At 42.7% G+C, this 17,838-nt stretch overlaps 1 protein-coding gene across 6 annotated transcripts in view; it reads right to left on the bottom strand.

Annotated features, from left to right (window-relative positions):
- Positions 1–17,838, bottom strand: part of TEAD1 (TEA domain transcription factor 1) — a 165,420-nt gene that overhangs the window by 107,164 nt on the left and 40,418 nt on the right. For 5 of the 6 annotated variants that reach the window (XM_030039068.2, XM_030039069.2, XM_030039070.2 and 2 more), the window contains exon 3: positions 2,478–2,731. In XM_030039068.2, the coding sequence (XP_029894928.1) occupies positions 2,478–2,625 (148 nt within the window). In that variant the 5' untranslated portion in view covers positions 2,626–2,731. Of the gene's footprint in view, positions 1–2,477; positions 2,732–17,838 lie in introns of those variants that run through there. The other variant, XM_030039071.2, reaches the window with a different exon arrangement.

The raw sequence follows: 17,838 nt of genomic DNA, 5'->3' as shown, positions 1-17,838 counted from the left end.
CCCTCAGCCGACCGACCAGGAACCTGTACACAGCGCTCTTAGAAACGCCACTTTTAAGGATGATTTTAGACCACCACAAAGAACAGTGGAGAAACTCTGGCTTCTGCTTACACGAATGTCGCAAAGCTCTCATTAAATCAAAGGCAGAGACCTAAAATCTTTCTTCAAGCAAAATCTCTGCTCTTCTCAAAGTCTTTCTGCAAAGATAAAAAACTACAATTGCTTAACTTAATCCACACAGATGATCATTATATTTGCCTCTGTAAAGATCATATTTGTTCTAGTGCCTATATCTAAAGGTAATTTCAGTTAGAAAATGAAATGGTGCTCTCTTGACCTTTTGTCTTACATGGTTCATGAATTACTGACACATTACAATATCCCCCAACACTATGGAAGCTTAGAGATATTGCAATGTCTCTCTTGTAAGTGAAATAAACTTGGTATGCCACTAAAAGGCATTAAATTATTTTCATTATGCCACACAGAATCTAAAACACTTACACTGTTTTGATTTCAAAATCCTTGGAGAACAATTATGCTCTCAGGGCCATAAGACTCTATTAGAAAGTCCTCAGAAACCTAGCATGGTTTCAATAAATCCTCAAACGCTACAAAGCAGTTACTCAGCTTGAAGAATGAAAACATGAGTTCATCCACTGCAAAGACAGGATGTAAATTCTGCTCATACAGTACCCTGCACTTCCTAACACGTTTTTTTCTTCTCAATCTGGGCAACGCTTTAAGTCAAGTTTTCAGCATCAAACGCGCATACCTCCTTTTTTGACTGAAAATAAAAAATATTTGATTTAGGATGAGCATAAATAGATGAGATGTGCATATACGCTTACGGTATTACTAGTAAGCAGTATTAATCAGCAATTAGATACGCATAAATAGTTTTGTAAGTATATAATTTAACAAATGTTAACATTCAGGATTAGAGAACCGTTAAATTAAATCAGTAATTGTTAAAACGAATGGATAAGTATGTTAATTTCTTTCATTTACACGACGGCACAAAGAAGGCTTCAAAACACGAAAAATCAGATTTCGGGGTGATTGCTGTGGTTGTAGGGATCCCGATTTAAACAAACGCAGCCACCCTTATTTTGGCCGATGAGGCTGTTCAAGCCTAAGTAGAGCTTTTGAGCATAACTACACAATAAGCTTGTTTGTATATACATGCTTACGTCCTCCTAGAGAGAGCGCAACCTTCTAATTAAGCAAATCATCTCCCCTTTCCGAAGGAAAAATACCGCCACCGAAACGCAGTCAAAAGAGGCGGAAACGGGCGAGAAGGAGAGGACGAGAGAAACGATATTCCCCTGTGCAGGGAGAGAAGGGGCGGGGAGCGGGGGGGGGGGAGAGAGAAAAAAGCAAACACCCAAGCAGGAAACCGGGGCCCGCAACTTTCTGCCAAGGGCAGCTGAGAAGCTTCATCACGACTCTCTTTTTCCAGACGCGCCGCTTCGTGTGGCCGCCCGGCTCCCGTGGCAGCTGCGAAGGGAGGCCGGGGGGGCCGGCTCCTGCCCGCCCCGCCGGCAGCGGCAGCAGCAGTGTCCCTCCTTCCGTGACCTCGGGCGGGGGGGGGGCACAGCTGGTGGCAGCTGCGGCACCATCTGCTCGGGGCTGCGCCCCCGGGCCGGCCGCCCCCTCCCCTGGCCCCGGGACAGCCCGGCCAGGTAGGGGCAAGGTCGCCGGGCAGCGCGCTCCCCCCGCCGGGCACAGCCACCGGCCGGCCTCGGCCGCCCGCGGAACGCGGAGCCGCAGCAAGGGCTCGGCCGCCCGCCCGCCACGAGGAGTTTGCGAAAGAGAAAAGGAAAAAGCGGCGGCGAGAGAGAGCTCGGGCGGGCGGGACGAAAGCTACGGAGCCCCGGACAGGGCGTGCGGCTGTCAGCATCCCTCCGCGGAGCGTGTATGGGTGGAAGGCCGTCAGCACATCATCTGATTTATAGCCGTTTGCACGGAGGGAAGGGGAACGGGGGAAAAAAAAAGAAAAGAAAAGAAAGGCGCAAAAGCACCCCTAACTCGCCTCTTCCATCGAGGGGCTTCTGAAGGCAAAAAGAACTTTATCGCTTTGCAACATAATATTGCACGTTCTGCAGACTGTATTTCCCATTTCCCTTTCTTCACCAGTTATTGAAAAATAAAGAAAAACGCTTACTTTTTTTTATGCTCAAGGAGTGACACGTTTAAAAGGTTCTTTTAAACGTTCCCATTCAGCCACAGCACAGCATTCATTAAAGACACAGTGCTGCACCAATATTGCTTCCTAGTGCCAGTAGTGAAAGGGCGGGTTCCGACAGTCCTGAGCAACGCAGCAGCCCAGCTGAGCGCTCTCAGCTTCGCACATTTCTTCAAGATTTACTCCAAAAGTACCGAAATCAGAGCCAGGGATTTTGTGTAAAAACAAGCTGGGCTTTACAGTTCTCATTAGGACAATTATTTCCAAAGGCTAAATGTGTACCACTTACCATACATTTTGCCTTCATCTGATAAGATGATTTTCCTCCTCCCACATGGTGGATAGATAGCTAGAGCCTCCTGAAAGCTCTGTTCAATGTCAGGGCTCCAGACACCTTCTGCATCATTGTCAATAGGTTTATCTGCAGAATCACTCATTCTTTCAATATCTTCGGCAGGACTCTCGCTGCCGCTCCAGCTGCTGGGCTCAATGGTGATGGCTGGGGTCTCCAAGCCTAAGCCTGGAGTCTTAAAGGAAATAAACCTACAAAACAAACAAACAAACAACCCCAAAAGGCATTAAAGACATGGAACTTCAGGCAAGCGTTTCTCTCTACTTCTGATACTAAGTTAACAGCAGCTGAGCAGTAATGGCAATAACACTAGAATGGGAAGCACCCAGGAAAAGTAAAAAATTAATAGCCGTTCTACCTCACATCAGCAGAGGTGGAGCGATAAGGTTGTCAGAATGGGAACTCTACCACATTTTCGTGTGTGCAATTACATAAAGGCACAGAGCATCAGGTTATTTTTCACAGATAGTCAAAGTTCAGGGAAACTCTGCAGCACATGACACATTTCATCCGGCTGAAGATTGGCACCCTTAAAATAATGAGCCAGATCCTCAGGCGGGGGTAAATCAGCATACTTCCACTGGTTGGAAGGGAGGCACACCAATTTACGCCACAGCGACCACCAGAGCCTAAAACCACTTGAACCTAAAAACAAAAGCAAAAACTATTGTTCGCATTCATCCAAATGTCAGTGGAGTAAATGGAATTACACTAGTGATGACACAGCTCAATGTGATTAACTGGAAAAGGCTGTAATTTTCAGATCTTACCCAAATAAATAATACAATCAGAACCTGAGCTGCATACAAACAGAAATCTTTAAAATGATAACACTAGAGAAAGGAATTACAAGAAAAGATATATACTTTGCCTGTTTTAAAAGGTCTCTGTCAGAGAACCATAGCAGAACAAAAATTACAAGCTTCAAGTTGCTGAATCAATTTAATAAGAAATAATTTAATATAGCTGCACCTGCTCACACCACCAGAGCTGCAGATCTGTCAGTGTTCCTTTTATATTTTTGAGAGAAATACAACTCTGCTATAAAGACTTGCTCCAGGCAAAAAAGCTGCTCTACCAGACCAAATTCACCTCTGGTGTAATTCTTCGGGAAGTCAGTGAAATAACACCAGGAACAGATTTGGCTCAACATGTCTAGGCATAATGCAGTTTTATTTTGAAAAACGAAGAAGTTTGGTGACTCTAACTGATCTAAGTAGATGGGAGTGTTCGAACATGCAAGCATGAGCTGCACACGCACTTAAAAATCCAGTTAGTTGGCTAAACACTCAAAAAACCCTCAACTATACCATTTTTATTCTTCTGGGGGAGATGAAAGCAGGCCCTTTCCACATGCAGAAGAGAGGGGCTTCCCCTTCTGCACACCTCCATCCTCACGCTGATACGTCTCTCCTCTCAGTGGGGTCTCAGTACATTGTAAAATAACAGGTGAAAAGTGGCAGCACAGCATTCACCCACGGAGAAAGAAGGGGGAGGCTGTACCTCGGAGGCTGTGACAGCTCTGACGAAACACCTTTGGACTGGAGAACTCCCTGAAAGAAGAAATATTTACAGCAGCACTCACCCAAACTAACCAATCGCTAGAGATAACCAAAACCTGATAGTCCAGTCCCTTGGAGGCTACAGTGCCTTGCAAAAAAACAGAGCTGAAACTGGGGAAACGGGGAGTAGTCTCAGTCTCGCTAACCAACATTACCAGTTTGACATCCAAAGTATGGGGTATTTCCACTTCTCCAGGCTCTAACAGGAGCTCGGAGGGATCAGTACATGCAAAACGGACTCCCGAGAACTTTCTTTTCCTTACTTGCATGTCTGTCTTTACAAAGAGGCATTTCTTAACTTCATATTAGTTTGAACATTTCAGCACAGCTTATGAAAATGTTAGTGCCTACCCACCGGTAATCTCAAGGCTAATCAGTGTCTCAAATGCCTTTTAATAACTGATAACGAGGGAGCAGATGGATTCACAGGGAACCACACACAAATGATAAGTGGGTGGGAAGTCTGGCTAAATACAGCACACATTGCCTGGGAAATCCAAAATGTACAAAATTTTTAAAGTCTCATCACAAAAAGGGAGATGGCAACCTTTCTAAAACAGTGAAACACCATCCTTCATAATTCTCAGAAGGCTGAAGCATTGATTTCAACCCTTGAAAGATTTGAACCTTGTAGCAAGATTTAGCCAAAACGTAAACACAGCAATACTGGGAAAGAACTAACAGAAACAACCATGTCCACTTAAGCCTTCAAATACAGGGGGAATTTTAGGTAAACGAGAGGTAATTGAATGTTGACTGGGATAATTAGGGGGGGCTGCAGTTTTACTGCCACAGTGCAGGGAAAAATGGCTACTGGAGATTTTATTGGCCCCACGTGATCGAGACCACGGTTTAGCATTTCACTAGAAGACAGCACCGAGTGGGGCTGTTTACTGGGTCAGTTCTTCAAAGGTGACTCAGGGAGGAAATCCTTCCCCTCCCCGATCCCTGGCATGACAGCATGCAACGCACAGCACAGCCATGGGCATCTTTCGCTCAGCCCAACCACCTTCTGCTTACAAAATCTGCCACAGTCATAGCCTCAAGTCTTATTATCATCTTATAAACCAGTCCTTGTTATTACATTACGCTGAAATAATAATTAAAATGCACACAAGGAAAACAGAGAGGCTCTAAAGTAATTAATGGTACTTGATATTCATGTTAGATCTTGCATTGTGTTTACTGGTGAATTTTCACTAATGTGCTATCTCCCTTCACATTCCTTTTTACCTACTTGGATATCATCTTCAGGCATTAGTAGCTACTATTCCAGCCTGTAAAATGTAAGACAACCAAGTGTTTCTTCCAGAACATCTGTACAATAGGGGCGGGGAGCAACCTGCTGGAAAAAACCCCACTCGTACTACAGGTTGCTTTTAGTGATTTCCATTTTGGTGAATGCTGACACTGCAGATCAAGCTAGAGGACTAAGGAGCAAAAAACCTTGTATTAGAACCACTAAATGGCTCCCTCTTATTTCAGGAAAATAACAAGCTACTCAGTTAATCACTTCCAGCTCAGCTCTACGTATCAAAAGGCAATTCCACCTCCTTCGTAGCTTGAATTCTAAGGACCCAACTGTGATGAAAAATTTCAGACCTGTTATGCTGGAGTTCAACGTGATTATCAAAAATAATACAAGCTGTCAATAGATGAGCTTTGTTGCACGTTTCTAATGTGCTATAAATCTCATGTGAAAAATGTGGATTTACAGTCCAATTTAAATTTATACAAAAATAAAAAATAAAAAAAAGCAAGCCTTCCTTCTATCAGCAAACTCCAAATCTTACAATACCAACTTTCAGTGCAGGAAGAGTTAATCTCCTAGAGGCAATTAACCCCACCCCCCACCCTCCCCAAAAGCAGAGCTTGCACACATGACAGATCAAGTTGAAGAGCTCTGTATTTGCTTTTTATCATGTTAGCTTTTAGAGAACCAATTTCGTGCTTGTACTTTCTGTTAACAAAATTAAAACACCTCAACACTACTCAAAAAACCAACAACAAAAAAAGCCCAACCCCAAAACCAAAACCAAAAGCAGATTTTGGCTAACCTTTTGGTACTTTCTAAGATTGCTTAAAGCACACTGCTGCAGTTTAGGAGGTCTCTCTTCAGAGTTTCCCTTTTAACACCAGTCTCTCTCTCTTACATATTTCAAGACAGATTCCCCTGTGCGTAGAGCTCTCTTAGTCGCAAACTTGAATGCATCTTTCTTGCAGCCGCTTTCTATTCTCTCCAGTTAAGTAAATTCTAAGTATATCTGGTTTTCTCATGTAGTTATTTGACACTTCTGCTATGCATGATGGAGGTGTGTTCCCCTCTCAAACAACTCAATGTTACATTTAGCAATGGAGAAACTATTAGGGACAATACTGGATTTTATACATACATTTTATAGCCAATCCAGTCAATACAGCTTCGTGAGATACAAGTTATGACTTATTTTCATTATGTTCACTCAGTAGAGTAACTTGAAAAGTTATTTTAAAAACTCAGAGAAACAAGGATAGCTATTGTCAGAGCTGATCAAACCAATGAATTTAACTAAAACCAAATGATAGTCTGCAACGTCTTATCAAGGGAATGATTTCTTTGCTTGCATAAAACATTCTCTTATGCCTTCACTTTACGAGCAATGCAAACCTGGACTTGCCCAGAAAATTGCTGCTCACAGACCAACAACTGAGATCAATAGCTCTTCACAGGAGCGTAGGACAAGTGCAGATTTAAGGCCTTGATATGTTTCATATCCTTCAATACTTGCACAATGAACTAATACGGAAACATTGTCTTTCAAAAGTCATCAGAGCCGAATCTTATTTTACAACATCTTGCAAAAGTTAAACCATTTTCTCTGTTTGTCCAATTAATTTACTTTCTTGAATTTCAGTGTACAGGTGCTGAATGGTGCCTTTACTGAGGTATCACATAAACACTGGAAGAGGATTAATACTCTGCAGGTTTTGGTGCAGGAACATGAGAAAGACTAAAAACATGTCTTGATTCTGAGAGATGTCTGAGAAAAAATGATTATGACTCCCCAGTCTTCTAAATTGTGTCTGCTTGAAGGGGATCAAGTGCAGATATTTTTTATATAATCTGCAATGGCACCTGCAAGAACTTGCAGGCGAGAAAGCACCAGTGCCGTTATACACACTGATCTTCTGGCTATGAATGGCTGCAGAAGGCTACCAAATAATTCTTACAACCAGCCCAATATTTCTAAAACAGATCTTTCAGAAAAATCTTAATTCTAAAGGTAAATATTTTGAGTGTTGAAGTGGTAAGTTACACTTTTAAGAACATACTTTATTTTTAGTTCATGAATAACTTCATCTTAGCTTCAGTTATATAAAAACAATGGGACCAGGGAATCCAATAAGCTTTTTATAAACATCAAGACAATAATGAGCAGATGAGTAAAAACCAGCTAATTCTAAATTTGCAGACGGCAAATTTTCTCTCAAGGCTTGAAAACTTACAGGCCCATGGGATTTTCCTTCTGCTTTGTTCAGCAGTACAAATCCACAGCTGGAGCACTAAGGCTCTGGAGAGAATCCAGAGGAAGAAAGTTATCAGATCTAGAAAACATGACCTACCAGGAAAGGAATTAGGTTTGTTTAAATTTAGAGAAGACTGATGTGAGAAGATAACCACTTTCAAATAAGGAAAAGGTAACAGCAAAGCAGAGAAGCAGCTCTTGGCCGTTTCTACCAAGGATAAGACAAGAAGCAAAGACCTTAAGCTGCAGCAAGAAAACGGTAGGTTGGGCATTTGGAAGACAGTTCTGACCCTACCAACAGTCACACATCAGAAGCGATCAGTGTGGGGTGCTGGGGAACTGCTGGGGGCAGCGGTTGTTAAGAACAGGTGACACAAACATTTCTGAGGAACGATGCAGCTACGCTTAGCCCTGACTGAGGTAAAGGAACGAACTAGATGATGCCATGAGACTCAGCAGCCAAGACAGAATGTAAAATGCCCCAGCGGAGGGAAATCTGCCGTGGGAGCACATCCTTGACCAGGCATGGGGCAACCCAGATGCCCAAGAGACTTCGCAGATGTCCTAGTGACCAGATAGCTTTGTCAGCTGCAGGGCAGAAATCCAGGGGAAGCCCGGCATCCTACCACCGATGCCTGTGGAGCTACGTGCTCCTTCGCTCTGCATGGATTCCTTGCACAGCTGCTGGGCAGTCTGCTGCAGGAACATCGCTGACAAAAGCCACCTGTGAAGTAGCTCATTGAGATAGGCAGGATGGGGAGGGAACGCAAACCCCCAGGCTGGGGAGAAGAGGGCTCCTTCTCCCACTAGTGCTCTCTGTGGGAGTTTTGGGAGATGAGGCCGCCTCATCCCCAGCCACCCTGTTCTTCTTCCAGATACGTGCTGAACAGCCCGACCCCCCCCATATCACATACAGATTTCTCAAGCTCTTTCTGCACTGATTACAGTAAATATGGAATTGGTGGAAAGCTTGAATTTTGCTAGGATTTTATGTTTCTACTTTGCCAGTAAAAGTATCTTTGCAGTGTTTATACAAGTCAAGTGATATGCTCAAGCCTTACAAAAAAATTACTTTTTATTTAAAATCAAATTCATATTCTGGATTTTGTAGCTGTGATGTGTAAGTGTGTATGGATTTTTCTGATTCTTTGAGGCGCTCAAATAGCGTTACTTTCAGGAAAACATTATATATATTCAAGCCATTTTATATATAATTTAGTTTTATGAGGAAAGGATATAAAACAGTACAAAAAATAAAAATTTAAATCATTTACAGAGCATCCAATTGCAAAATCATTAGCTTAAAATTACTTTATATTGTATTTTTGTTACAAGGTCTACTTATCAGTAATTATTCTCTCTAAGAAGAAAGAGCACCAGGAGAGAGAAGCAGCCCATTTCTAGGATAAAGTATTCCTTTAAAACTCAGCCAGACTAATTCAGCCATTCACTTTTGCCATTGAAATGAAATAAAAAGAGTTTTTCTCCAACTGCATGAACACTTCGGGGAGAAATTCTGATGCTGTGCTTTTTTGGCAATCAAATAGTTGCATGTAATGATGCTTCCACGTACTTCCTATAATTCATATAAACTAGTTCTGTTCTCCTAGGATTGCAGTTACCATTTCTCACTTGGGAAGCAACCTATTTACTAACTGCAAGCTACCTACTTCAGATTTGTCTTTGGGATCTGTGGAGGAATAACATGATCAGTTCATCTACAGCTACAGAGCACCTGTGAAAAGCAGCACGCTCTTTTTTCTGAAGCGAGTGCATTATGCAATGAGTGAATCCAGGCATTGTTTTCCTACCCTCAACTACCGCACTCAGGGTATGCATAAAAGTAGCAGGAAGACAGACAGTGCCATGCCAGTGTGTAAAATACCAAAAACATGTAACTTAACATCAGTAAAGTGATGGTTTCCTTCAAATATAACTCCGTACCCCGCTCATCTGAGAAGATTTACATGTGTATTTTCACAAACTGTGAGGAAACTTACCAAACAAAGAATTACTTAGATCTGCAAGAGTAGGCAGCATATAGGCCTAAATGTGAATTTAGGATTATATGAACTATTTCTAAAAAGAAACAATGCACTCTCCTTGAATTGCTCATTTTTTGCTTATAGAAACAGATTACTCAGCAAAGAGTGGGCTGATGTTAATACATGGGAATTCTTCTCTTTGCAAACAGCTTTCATCTGTCTGCACTCTTTATGCAACTGAAGAGTATTTCGTACCACTCTGAGGGCCTAATTTTTTTTTTTTCCAAAAGCTGCTTTTGTTGATGTATAATTATTGTTGTAAGGGTGCTGAGTCATTGACTCCAACCCAATTTTCTTTTCCATTAGTTTTAATTTCATACAATTAATAAAATGGTTCATCTTCTCAGTGGGGAAACAACTGGATTCTGACTGTGACTGCACCACACTCACGGGCTCTGTCGGCTTTGTGCTGGCTCACCAAGACGCCTTCCGCAAGCAGCTACAGCTTCAAACCATCCACATCTAGCTAGTGCCCAGCAATCCAGCGTGCAAAGTGCTTTGTAAGGAGCTACACATTACTTGTGGTCCATGGTCTGCACTGATTACCAGGTTATCATAGGTGAATCTTAACATACCCGTTGTGAAACTCTATCTCATTACGATCACAGCTGTTTCAGAAACAATTCCTTCCTCATGTGATACTGAAGCAGTCACATTCATCCTAGGTGCTAGCACTCATTTACGCCCAGCTGGTTTCAATTATAAGGGTGTTCCTGGGATTTAACCCAGCTCAAATACTGCATTGTGGTGGTAACCAACAAAGATTACTCTAAATATGACTTGGCACTCAGTGGAATGAAGAATAGCGAGCATCGTGTCTGACTTGCTTTTGCTAATTACCAACATGAAGCAAAGGAAAGGATAAAATATTTACCAGCTCTCAGAAGGAAAAGCCATTCTTCCTGCAACTGCGGGAGGCGACTGTGCAACAACCCAGCTGCTGTGCTCTGCAGCGGGAGCTGATCATGCACCTACTGTCACCCAACAGGGATGGCTTGTGAATGGCAACGGCAACAACTATTACGTGTGTTACACCGTGGCATGCTTACCGCAGCTGTATTCCAGCTGTGACTTTTCTATGGCAAGAGCTGCTATATTGTGAAGTGGGGATTATTAATACTTCACCCATTTGCCAATTATTCAGCTTTTAGGAGAATGCTCTGTGACCGAGGCGGGTCTGCCCATACCTGGGGGGCCTCCGCTCCCAGGGCAAGTGAAATGGCTTGGGCTGGCCAGAGGACAATTCTTTGGCACTGAAAATACCAGCCCCCAAACTACTGCGCTGCAGCTCTGTAAGAAACAGTCCCCAGCCCTGAGACCCATAAGTAGAGGCCATAGTGTAGTCCCTCAGGGTAAGGTCTGCAGCCACTGCTTTGCTTAGGGTGTGTTTATGGAGCATTGTGTTTGGCAGTTCACTATAATTCATTCTGCTGCCAACACATGTAAACAGAAAATAAAAACTAGTATATGTAGCTATCAGCACAATGGTCTTTTTTCACGTACAAGACTGGAAAAAGGAACCAAAAATAGCTGCAGTTCTTACTTACATGCAACATGTGTCTGTTCCTTGAATGCCTTAAGTTCAGTCACCCAGTGGAGGCTGAAGCAGGGGTTCAGTCTGCACAGAGGCTCTGTGCCTTCCCAGTGACTCCACAAATTATTAATTATAGTATAAAAGCCCAAAGAAAACAGATGCTGGCCCTCCTTCAGCTCCAGTGGTGTTCTTCTCTCCCTATCCCTCCATACACATAACTTTGGCATCCGGACCTGGATACAGACACAAACACCCTGAATACCTTTGGAGCTAGCCATCCTGTGCATCTAATGGTGGTTTTGCCACTGTTTCAGTCCCATCTACCTGGGAGTATGCGAATGATGTAAACACACTCAATGGTTTTCACATGTGCAAACAGACTATCTCTTCTTTGTAGTTTGTTGTAACTACCTTCCCACAGCATCACTGAGCATGACCAGTTATTTTGTACCCCAAAAGCCAAAATGGAACTATTAATACCACGTACCAAGTATTATAAATATTAGAATTAGGTACATCCTTTATCTCTGGTGTGTTACTAGCTTCCTGCTGGGACCACATAATGATCTATTGCTCATACGTATGATGGACCTGGCAGCAAGTCATTCTGTCTAGACGTAGCCCTGAAACTGTTTGTTCCCCTGGTTCCTTAAGCCTCCCCAATTTTATTGGGGTTCCCATGTCACACGGACATTTGCAAAACCAGATCCAATCCTTCACATTCATAACTCTCTTATTCTATTCCTGGCATATGACTAACTAGTTTTCTACTCCAATATTAGATTTTTCTCTCTCTCTTTTTTTTTTTTTTTTTAGGAACTTGTTTTCAGGATGAAAGGTTTTTTTCCACAATGGCTGCAAAAACATGAGTGTTCACTCTAACAGCTCTGAGTGAGGTGGGAAAAGGGACAGAAAACCACCTGCTTGAACAACTTTATATAAGTTTGGTCAGGAAAGGGAAAACCAATGCTATTTGAAGGGTGGTCCAATGTCTGACTGGTTCATATGTAACATAAAACTTTCGTCTACATAAAAAATATTTTATATAATGATTTAACTATTCTGTTAAAAAGGTACAAAAAAGGCACAGTAAAGTAAAAGGTTCATTCATTTACTCAGGTGCATTTGTTTAAACAAGAAATGGCCACAAGATTAACCCTTTCCCTATTACAAGCTGAAGAGGGACCCTTCTTTTATGAAGCAGAAGAAAAGCAAGTTTTGGACTAACAACTGCAACATCCAATTGGCCAAAGCCACCCCTGGAATCCAGCGCTGGCACCTTTTATCCCTCAAGCCCACTTGTTCTCTGCTTTGCAGATGTTATACAAACACTCCTTTGCGTAAGTGCAAACACACACACACTTTCTCAAACATTTGTTGAAAGAGCTAAATTTTCACTAAAATTCATTTTACAAGTCAAGAAACTCTGCCAAACACCATCTATAAGCTCTATCGCTCTAAAGCTGCTACAGAAGGTTGTGAGTGCCTCGTGCTCACCTGAATGTGCTGATTTCGTACCAGGCAAAACCAGGAGAAAATAGTTTTATTCTGCTTTGGCGTTACTACTTGAGCTACCGCCCCGGGCTCTGATTCTGCCAACACAGAGCCATTTTATACATATGAATAATCACTCCAAGTTTAATGAAGCTCCTCACATCTCCATTAGCAATTGTTTTGGCTGGAAAAAGGCCCTGCCTATCAGCCCTGGAGGAGCCTGGAAACAGAGGAGTGATAATACTAGGAGGCTCACTTTGGGAAAGGCTGTGGTTTTCTGGTGATAGGACACAGAATCGCATGACAAAAAAAAAAAAAGGAAGGGGTGAAATCACAGCACCACGGCCCTCAGCAGGGCTGGGATTCAATCCCAGGTTTCTGGCCTTGTTCTCACTGACTCTAAACAGAAAGAGATTTCAGAAACTAGCACGTGAGATCAGATAGGACTTGGGGTCCATGTCGACTAGTCACAACATGTCTAGTGGCTTGTCTTCATCGCAAGCCAACACTGGAAACCCCACCTTGTGTTTTTGTGTATAGAGAAAAATCAAAGCAACAATTTTGTTTGCAAGTGCAGTAGCTGTCAAATAAAAATATTTTAACTTATTTTGTTTTCCAACTGCTAGCAGTAGTGTTATGGGCAAATTACCTGCCAAATTAAATTTTAAGTCTGACTTGTTTATGTAGTACAAAGGAAGCCTCCTATGTAAGGAAATGAGCATTACTAATACAGCACTTCTACACTCCAACTTGTTTCTTCCATCTCACACTTGCCTCCAACACCTGTCCTTCCACAGGTGGTGAATGCATTGGCATCAGCTTTACTTTTTCAGTCTGACTGTCTTCTCATATAGATAAAGACAGATCTATAGCTTGCGTTTTGTCCATAATGGAAAATTTATTTCTGACATCTCAAATAAGATTCTCCTGAGAAGTAAGGGTGCTTTTATGCAGCAGGAGTTACATCTTCTACAAGGGAGTAGAAAACACTCTCCTGCTGAGATACTGAAACAATCCCAAACTGTGGCAATCTTTAATTGCTAAACATAAGTAAAACCTACAATGACTAGCTATAGCATTTTCAAAACTCAATATAATAGTTATGTAGTTATTCTGCACTTCTCTTGTAGTTATCACCTGTTGAGGAAGCAATTTCTGTCTTAAGCTCTGACTTATGTTTCCAGTCTACTTCCACTCCTTCTTCACTGCAGTTTAATCCTGCTTCATGAAGTATCAATTTTCCACAAAAATAACTTTGCTGGCAACCATTAGAATTGTGAATTCACTGGACGCTGGCGGAGTTAAGAAGAGATTGCACGGTCCAGGCAGCAGAAAACAGAACATATATAAAAACCCAAACAAAAAGTACAAGCCTAGAAACTAATCGTCATAATTCTACTGGACTTGAAAATCTTGAATTTAACAGAAATACCAATTTCACAGCACACTGTCATTTCTGCCACAGCACCCCTTCCTCCCCTCCACTCACCATTCACAGTTTCACAGGCAATCATCACCCGCCTCTCACTCTGCCTGAAGAACGGCTTGTCTGTCCCAGACCTTGCTTCTTATTTCCAGCTCCGTCAGTAGGCCCAAGCGCCCCTGACGAGCCGCCCTGACAAAGGTGTGCATGCCTCCTGGTGAGGCAGAGGCCCTAACACCAGATCTCCCTGAGCTGGCTGGGTGTGCGGGAGCAGGGCCGTGCCTAAGCTTAGCAGACCCCTGCCATTTTCCCCCACCTGAGTCACCCTTCTGCTGCACTGCAGCTGGAGCTGTCTCTTGGAAACGGAGCGTTGGACTCATCCAACCCCACGCAGAGGCCTGTGCTGGGGATTTTCACTGCTGTTCGCTCGCTCATGCCTGGGACTAACGTCTGTCCCTGCCACATGTGGAAGAGGGAGGTGGGAAATGAGCATGAACAGAAAGCCTTGCGGAAAGGAGCCTGTCCAAAGCAATGAGAGAAACCCGCAGAGTATATTAAAGAAACACAAGGGAAACGCAGGGACATGCGTTGTCCCTTACTGCTTTTCACTCGGGACCTTCCGCCTCCTCCCTGCCTGTCAGTCGTCCTCCGTTTGGCGGGAGGGACACAAAAGGGGAGCGTACCCTTGCGAGGCTCATTTTATTTCTCTCCGCGTGGGCAACCGCCCCAACGGTTGGGTCACGTTTTCTCCTTTTTCCAGAGCCGGACCTGCCGCTGGGCCCTCAGACATCTGCGTACTGCAAGCGCAGGGCTGCTCTGTCACCGGTGAAGGCCACGTGCCCGGTCGGCCTCCTGCGGCCAGAGCACACCCGGCTCTCCCCCTCAGCACCTGCTCCTGTGCGGAGCCGAGGTGCTGGCCAAGGATCCACGGGCACATCCAACCTGGAGGCCGCTGCTGTCAGCAGGGTGACATAAACTGCCTACTGTAACTAAATTTTACTGTATGTTTTCTCCATGAGGCTTCGATCGGGCTCAAGAAGACCTGAAGCGGTTGCGCTGGCCACACGTTGCACATGCTGCTCCTGAAATGGCGCAAGCACTGCAGCGTCCAGCTCGGTTCTCTGACCGACGTGGGCAGAAATACCTTCCCAGGGCAACGCTGTTATTTACACTGCAAGGTCTCTGAAGGAGATGGAAGGTGGTTTCTCAATGTTTTTGCTATAGTTTTACCATCCTAATTGGGGTCTTCAGGAGATAGTTTTGTAGTAGCATGAGAATATGTTAAATTCTACAGATCCCCCAGGGGAAGGAGAGTATGCAATAAAATGCCAATAACGTCTTCAATGACAAAAGAAAAGTGTCTCTGCCCAGAGTGGTCGAGAATACCTCGCTAAAACCAGCTGATAGTTGCACTGTCTGGTATAAATACAATGCCTCTAACACAAGCATTCTTTAGTATCTGAAGGTTAGACAGTATCAACATCTGTTTATGAAGAACAGTTAATGCTCATGCATGCACACAGTCCTAAACCAAAATATTTTGTCAAGCTCAGAAAAAGGCAAATAGACTCAATTATTTATACTTTTAAATTACGTTAAATCACATTTGCTCTTCAAAATCACCTCTGTTTTTCATAATGTTGTCTATACACAAAAGCTCCTTTAACTCAATGGATGCTTTTGTTGTAGGGAAAACTGAACACTTGTAGCATGGCTTCTCCAATATGTTTCAAATTAGAGGCTGAGTGGTTTCATGTCGATAGCTGAGACTTCAAATTTCACAATTTCATTCACCACCACAAAACACCATTAAAACCCTGCACTTTTTTCTTTTTAAATTCAAGGTTGCAGGCTTTCCAGTCCTTGAAGGGTATACCTCTCTCTAAGCTAGAACAATTTCTGGACTTGCACGGTAAGCAAATGTCAGAATGGCAAGTCTCTGGGAGATCTGACTATCAACCTTGAACTATCTAGTGGTGTTTCTAGTGAATCTCACACTTCAAGAAAAGGATTAGAGTGTCCTTGATTCTTCTCCTACTTAGCCATCGACCTGCTATATGATTCTTTAAACCTTCCTATGCTTTACCATTTGCCAGATCCTCTTTGCCGAGAAGCTCAGTCAGGCTGTGATACAGTGCCTTCAAAACCAAGCAGGCCTTTTTCTACTTACTGCCAGTTAAATCCTTGGAAATCCTGGGCAAATGTATTTCATTTGAGTATTTTTTGTTATTATTATTAAATGAATATGAAGGAGAGAGTGGCCCAGGCAAAAAAGAATGACCCAGAAAGGGAATGAGCCAGGAAATGACCCAGAGAAAAAGAAAGTATTTTGGCTTTCTTCCTCAGACTAGCAGTCAGTTTCCTCAAATTAAATTTTTTAAATTTTATTTGAAAGTATTAAAAAAAAAATGCTGACGAACATTACAATAGAAGTAAGCTTGGCTCTTGTTAGAGAAATATTATGACTTAGAGCCAAGGACATTTATTCTTCACATTTGAATTATTTTTTTAACAGCATTTCCTGGTTCAATGTCACTGCATCACAGATAGATATGATAGTAGATAAGTGTATGAGATTTTAGATCAACAGGAGTGTTACTTTTACAATGAATACATTCGTAGTCAGAGCTCAAAAGTGGTTTTATTTCTGCTATGCATGGAAGATGTTGTATTACACGCTGGTTTACTAAGACACTTTTCTCTTTAAAACGGAATGTAATTCAAATTTTCTGACACTGCAGCTGCAATTCAATAGTTGGATTTACTAACCATGTGGATTTACAGTAACAAACTCTTCAATTTTCTTTCCCTCTCTAGCTCACCTTTCTGCCACCTTGATTTATTTCTGTTTCACAGCTGCGCCTACTGAATGATTCTTACTCTCACTGCATACTTTTCTACCTCCTCCTGCAGCTGATCCAAACTAAAACACATTTTTTCTGGGAATGTGAAATTAAAGAACTCTCACAGCAAGAATACAATGCCCAGAACTGAAGGGAACATTTTACCTGGGAGTAAGGGGGAACACAAACCTGAAGGCCAGAGGTTCAAATTTAGAAAAGTTAAAAAATTCTCAGTTTAGATTCCACCATCAGCAGTCACTACAGCACACCAATAACTGTCCCACAGATTCTATGGAATTTATCCGCCTCTGGTATTTACAGCACTAACCACCATAAGCAGTAATTGCTTGAGTTACATAAATACAGTCACAAGCCCCAAATATCCCTCTCTCAAAATCAGTATTGCTGCTCTTAAAACTGGCACCAGAAAACCTTAGTAGCACAAATATGATCCAAAATACAAACCAATCCAAATAAATAATGAAAACCAGATCAAAACAAAGCAGAGAACAAGCGAACAGGGAGGATCGACAAAATGAAATTAATAGGTAAAATAATGGAGAAAAGTGAGGGAGCCTGTTCTCCGCTCCTTCCCCTGTAAGACCTCTCCACAGCCGTACAGATGCGAAGGACACCTGGGTGCAGGCATAGGGCATGCTTGAACTCCGCGGGCTTGTTCAGCCCTGTGCCCCATCCAGCAGGGAGCTTCCTCTCCACAGTGTTACACAGGGATTGAAAAAGGCAGAGCCCAGGATGAAATTGTAGCCTCGTGTTTACGTATTAATTACCAAAAAGTTACTTAACCTTGAGCCATATCCTAATGTAATGAGCTTGGGCATTCTTAAGTCTCTCAGAAAGGGAGCTGAAGGCAAACCGACTGGCTTGTCTATA

Source organism: Aquila chrysaetos, chromosome 16, assembly GCF_900496995.4.
Source record: "Aquila chrysaetos chrysaetos chromosome 16, bAquChr1.4, whole genome shotgun sequence".
NCBI lineage: Eukaryota > Metazoa > Chordata > Aves > Accipitriformes > Accipitridae > Aquila > Aquila chrysaetos.
The sequence above is the reverse complement of the archived record's forward strand: the minus strand, read 5'-3'. Positions and strand labels throughout refer to the sequence as shown.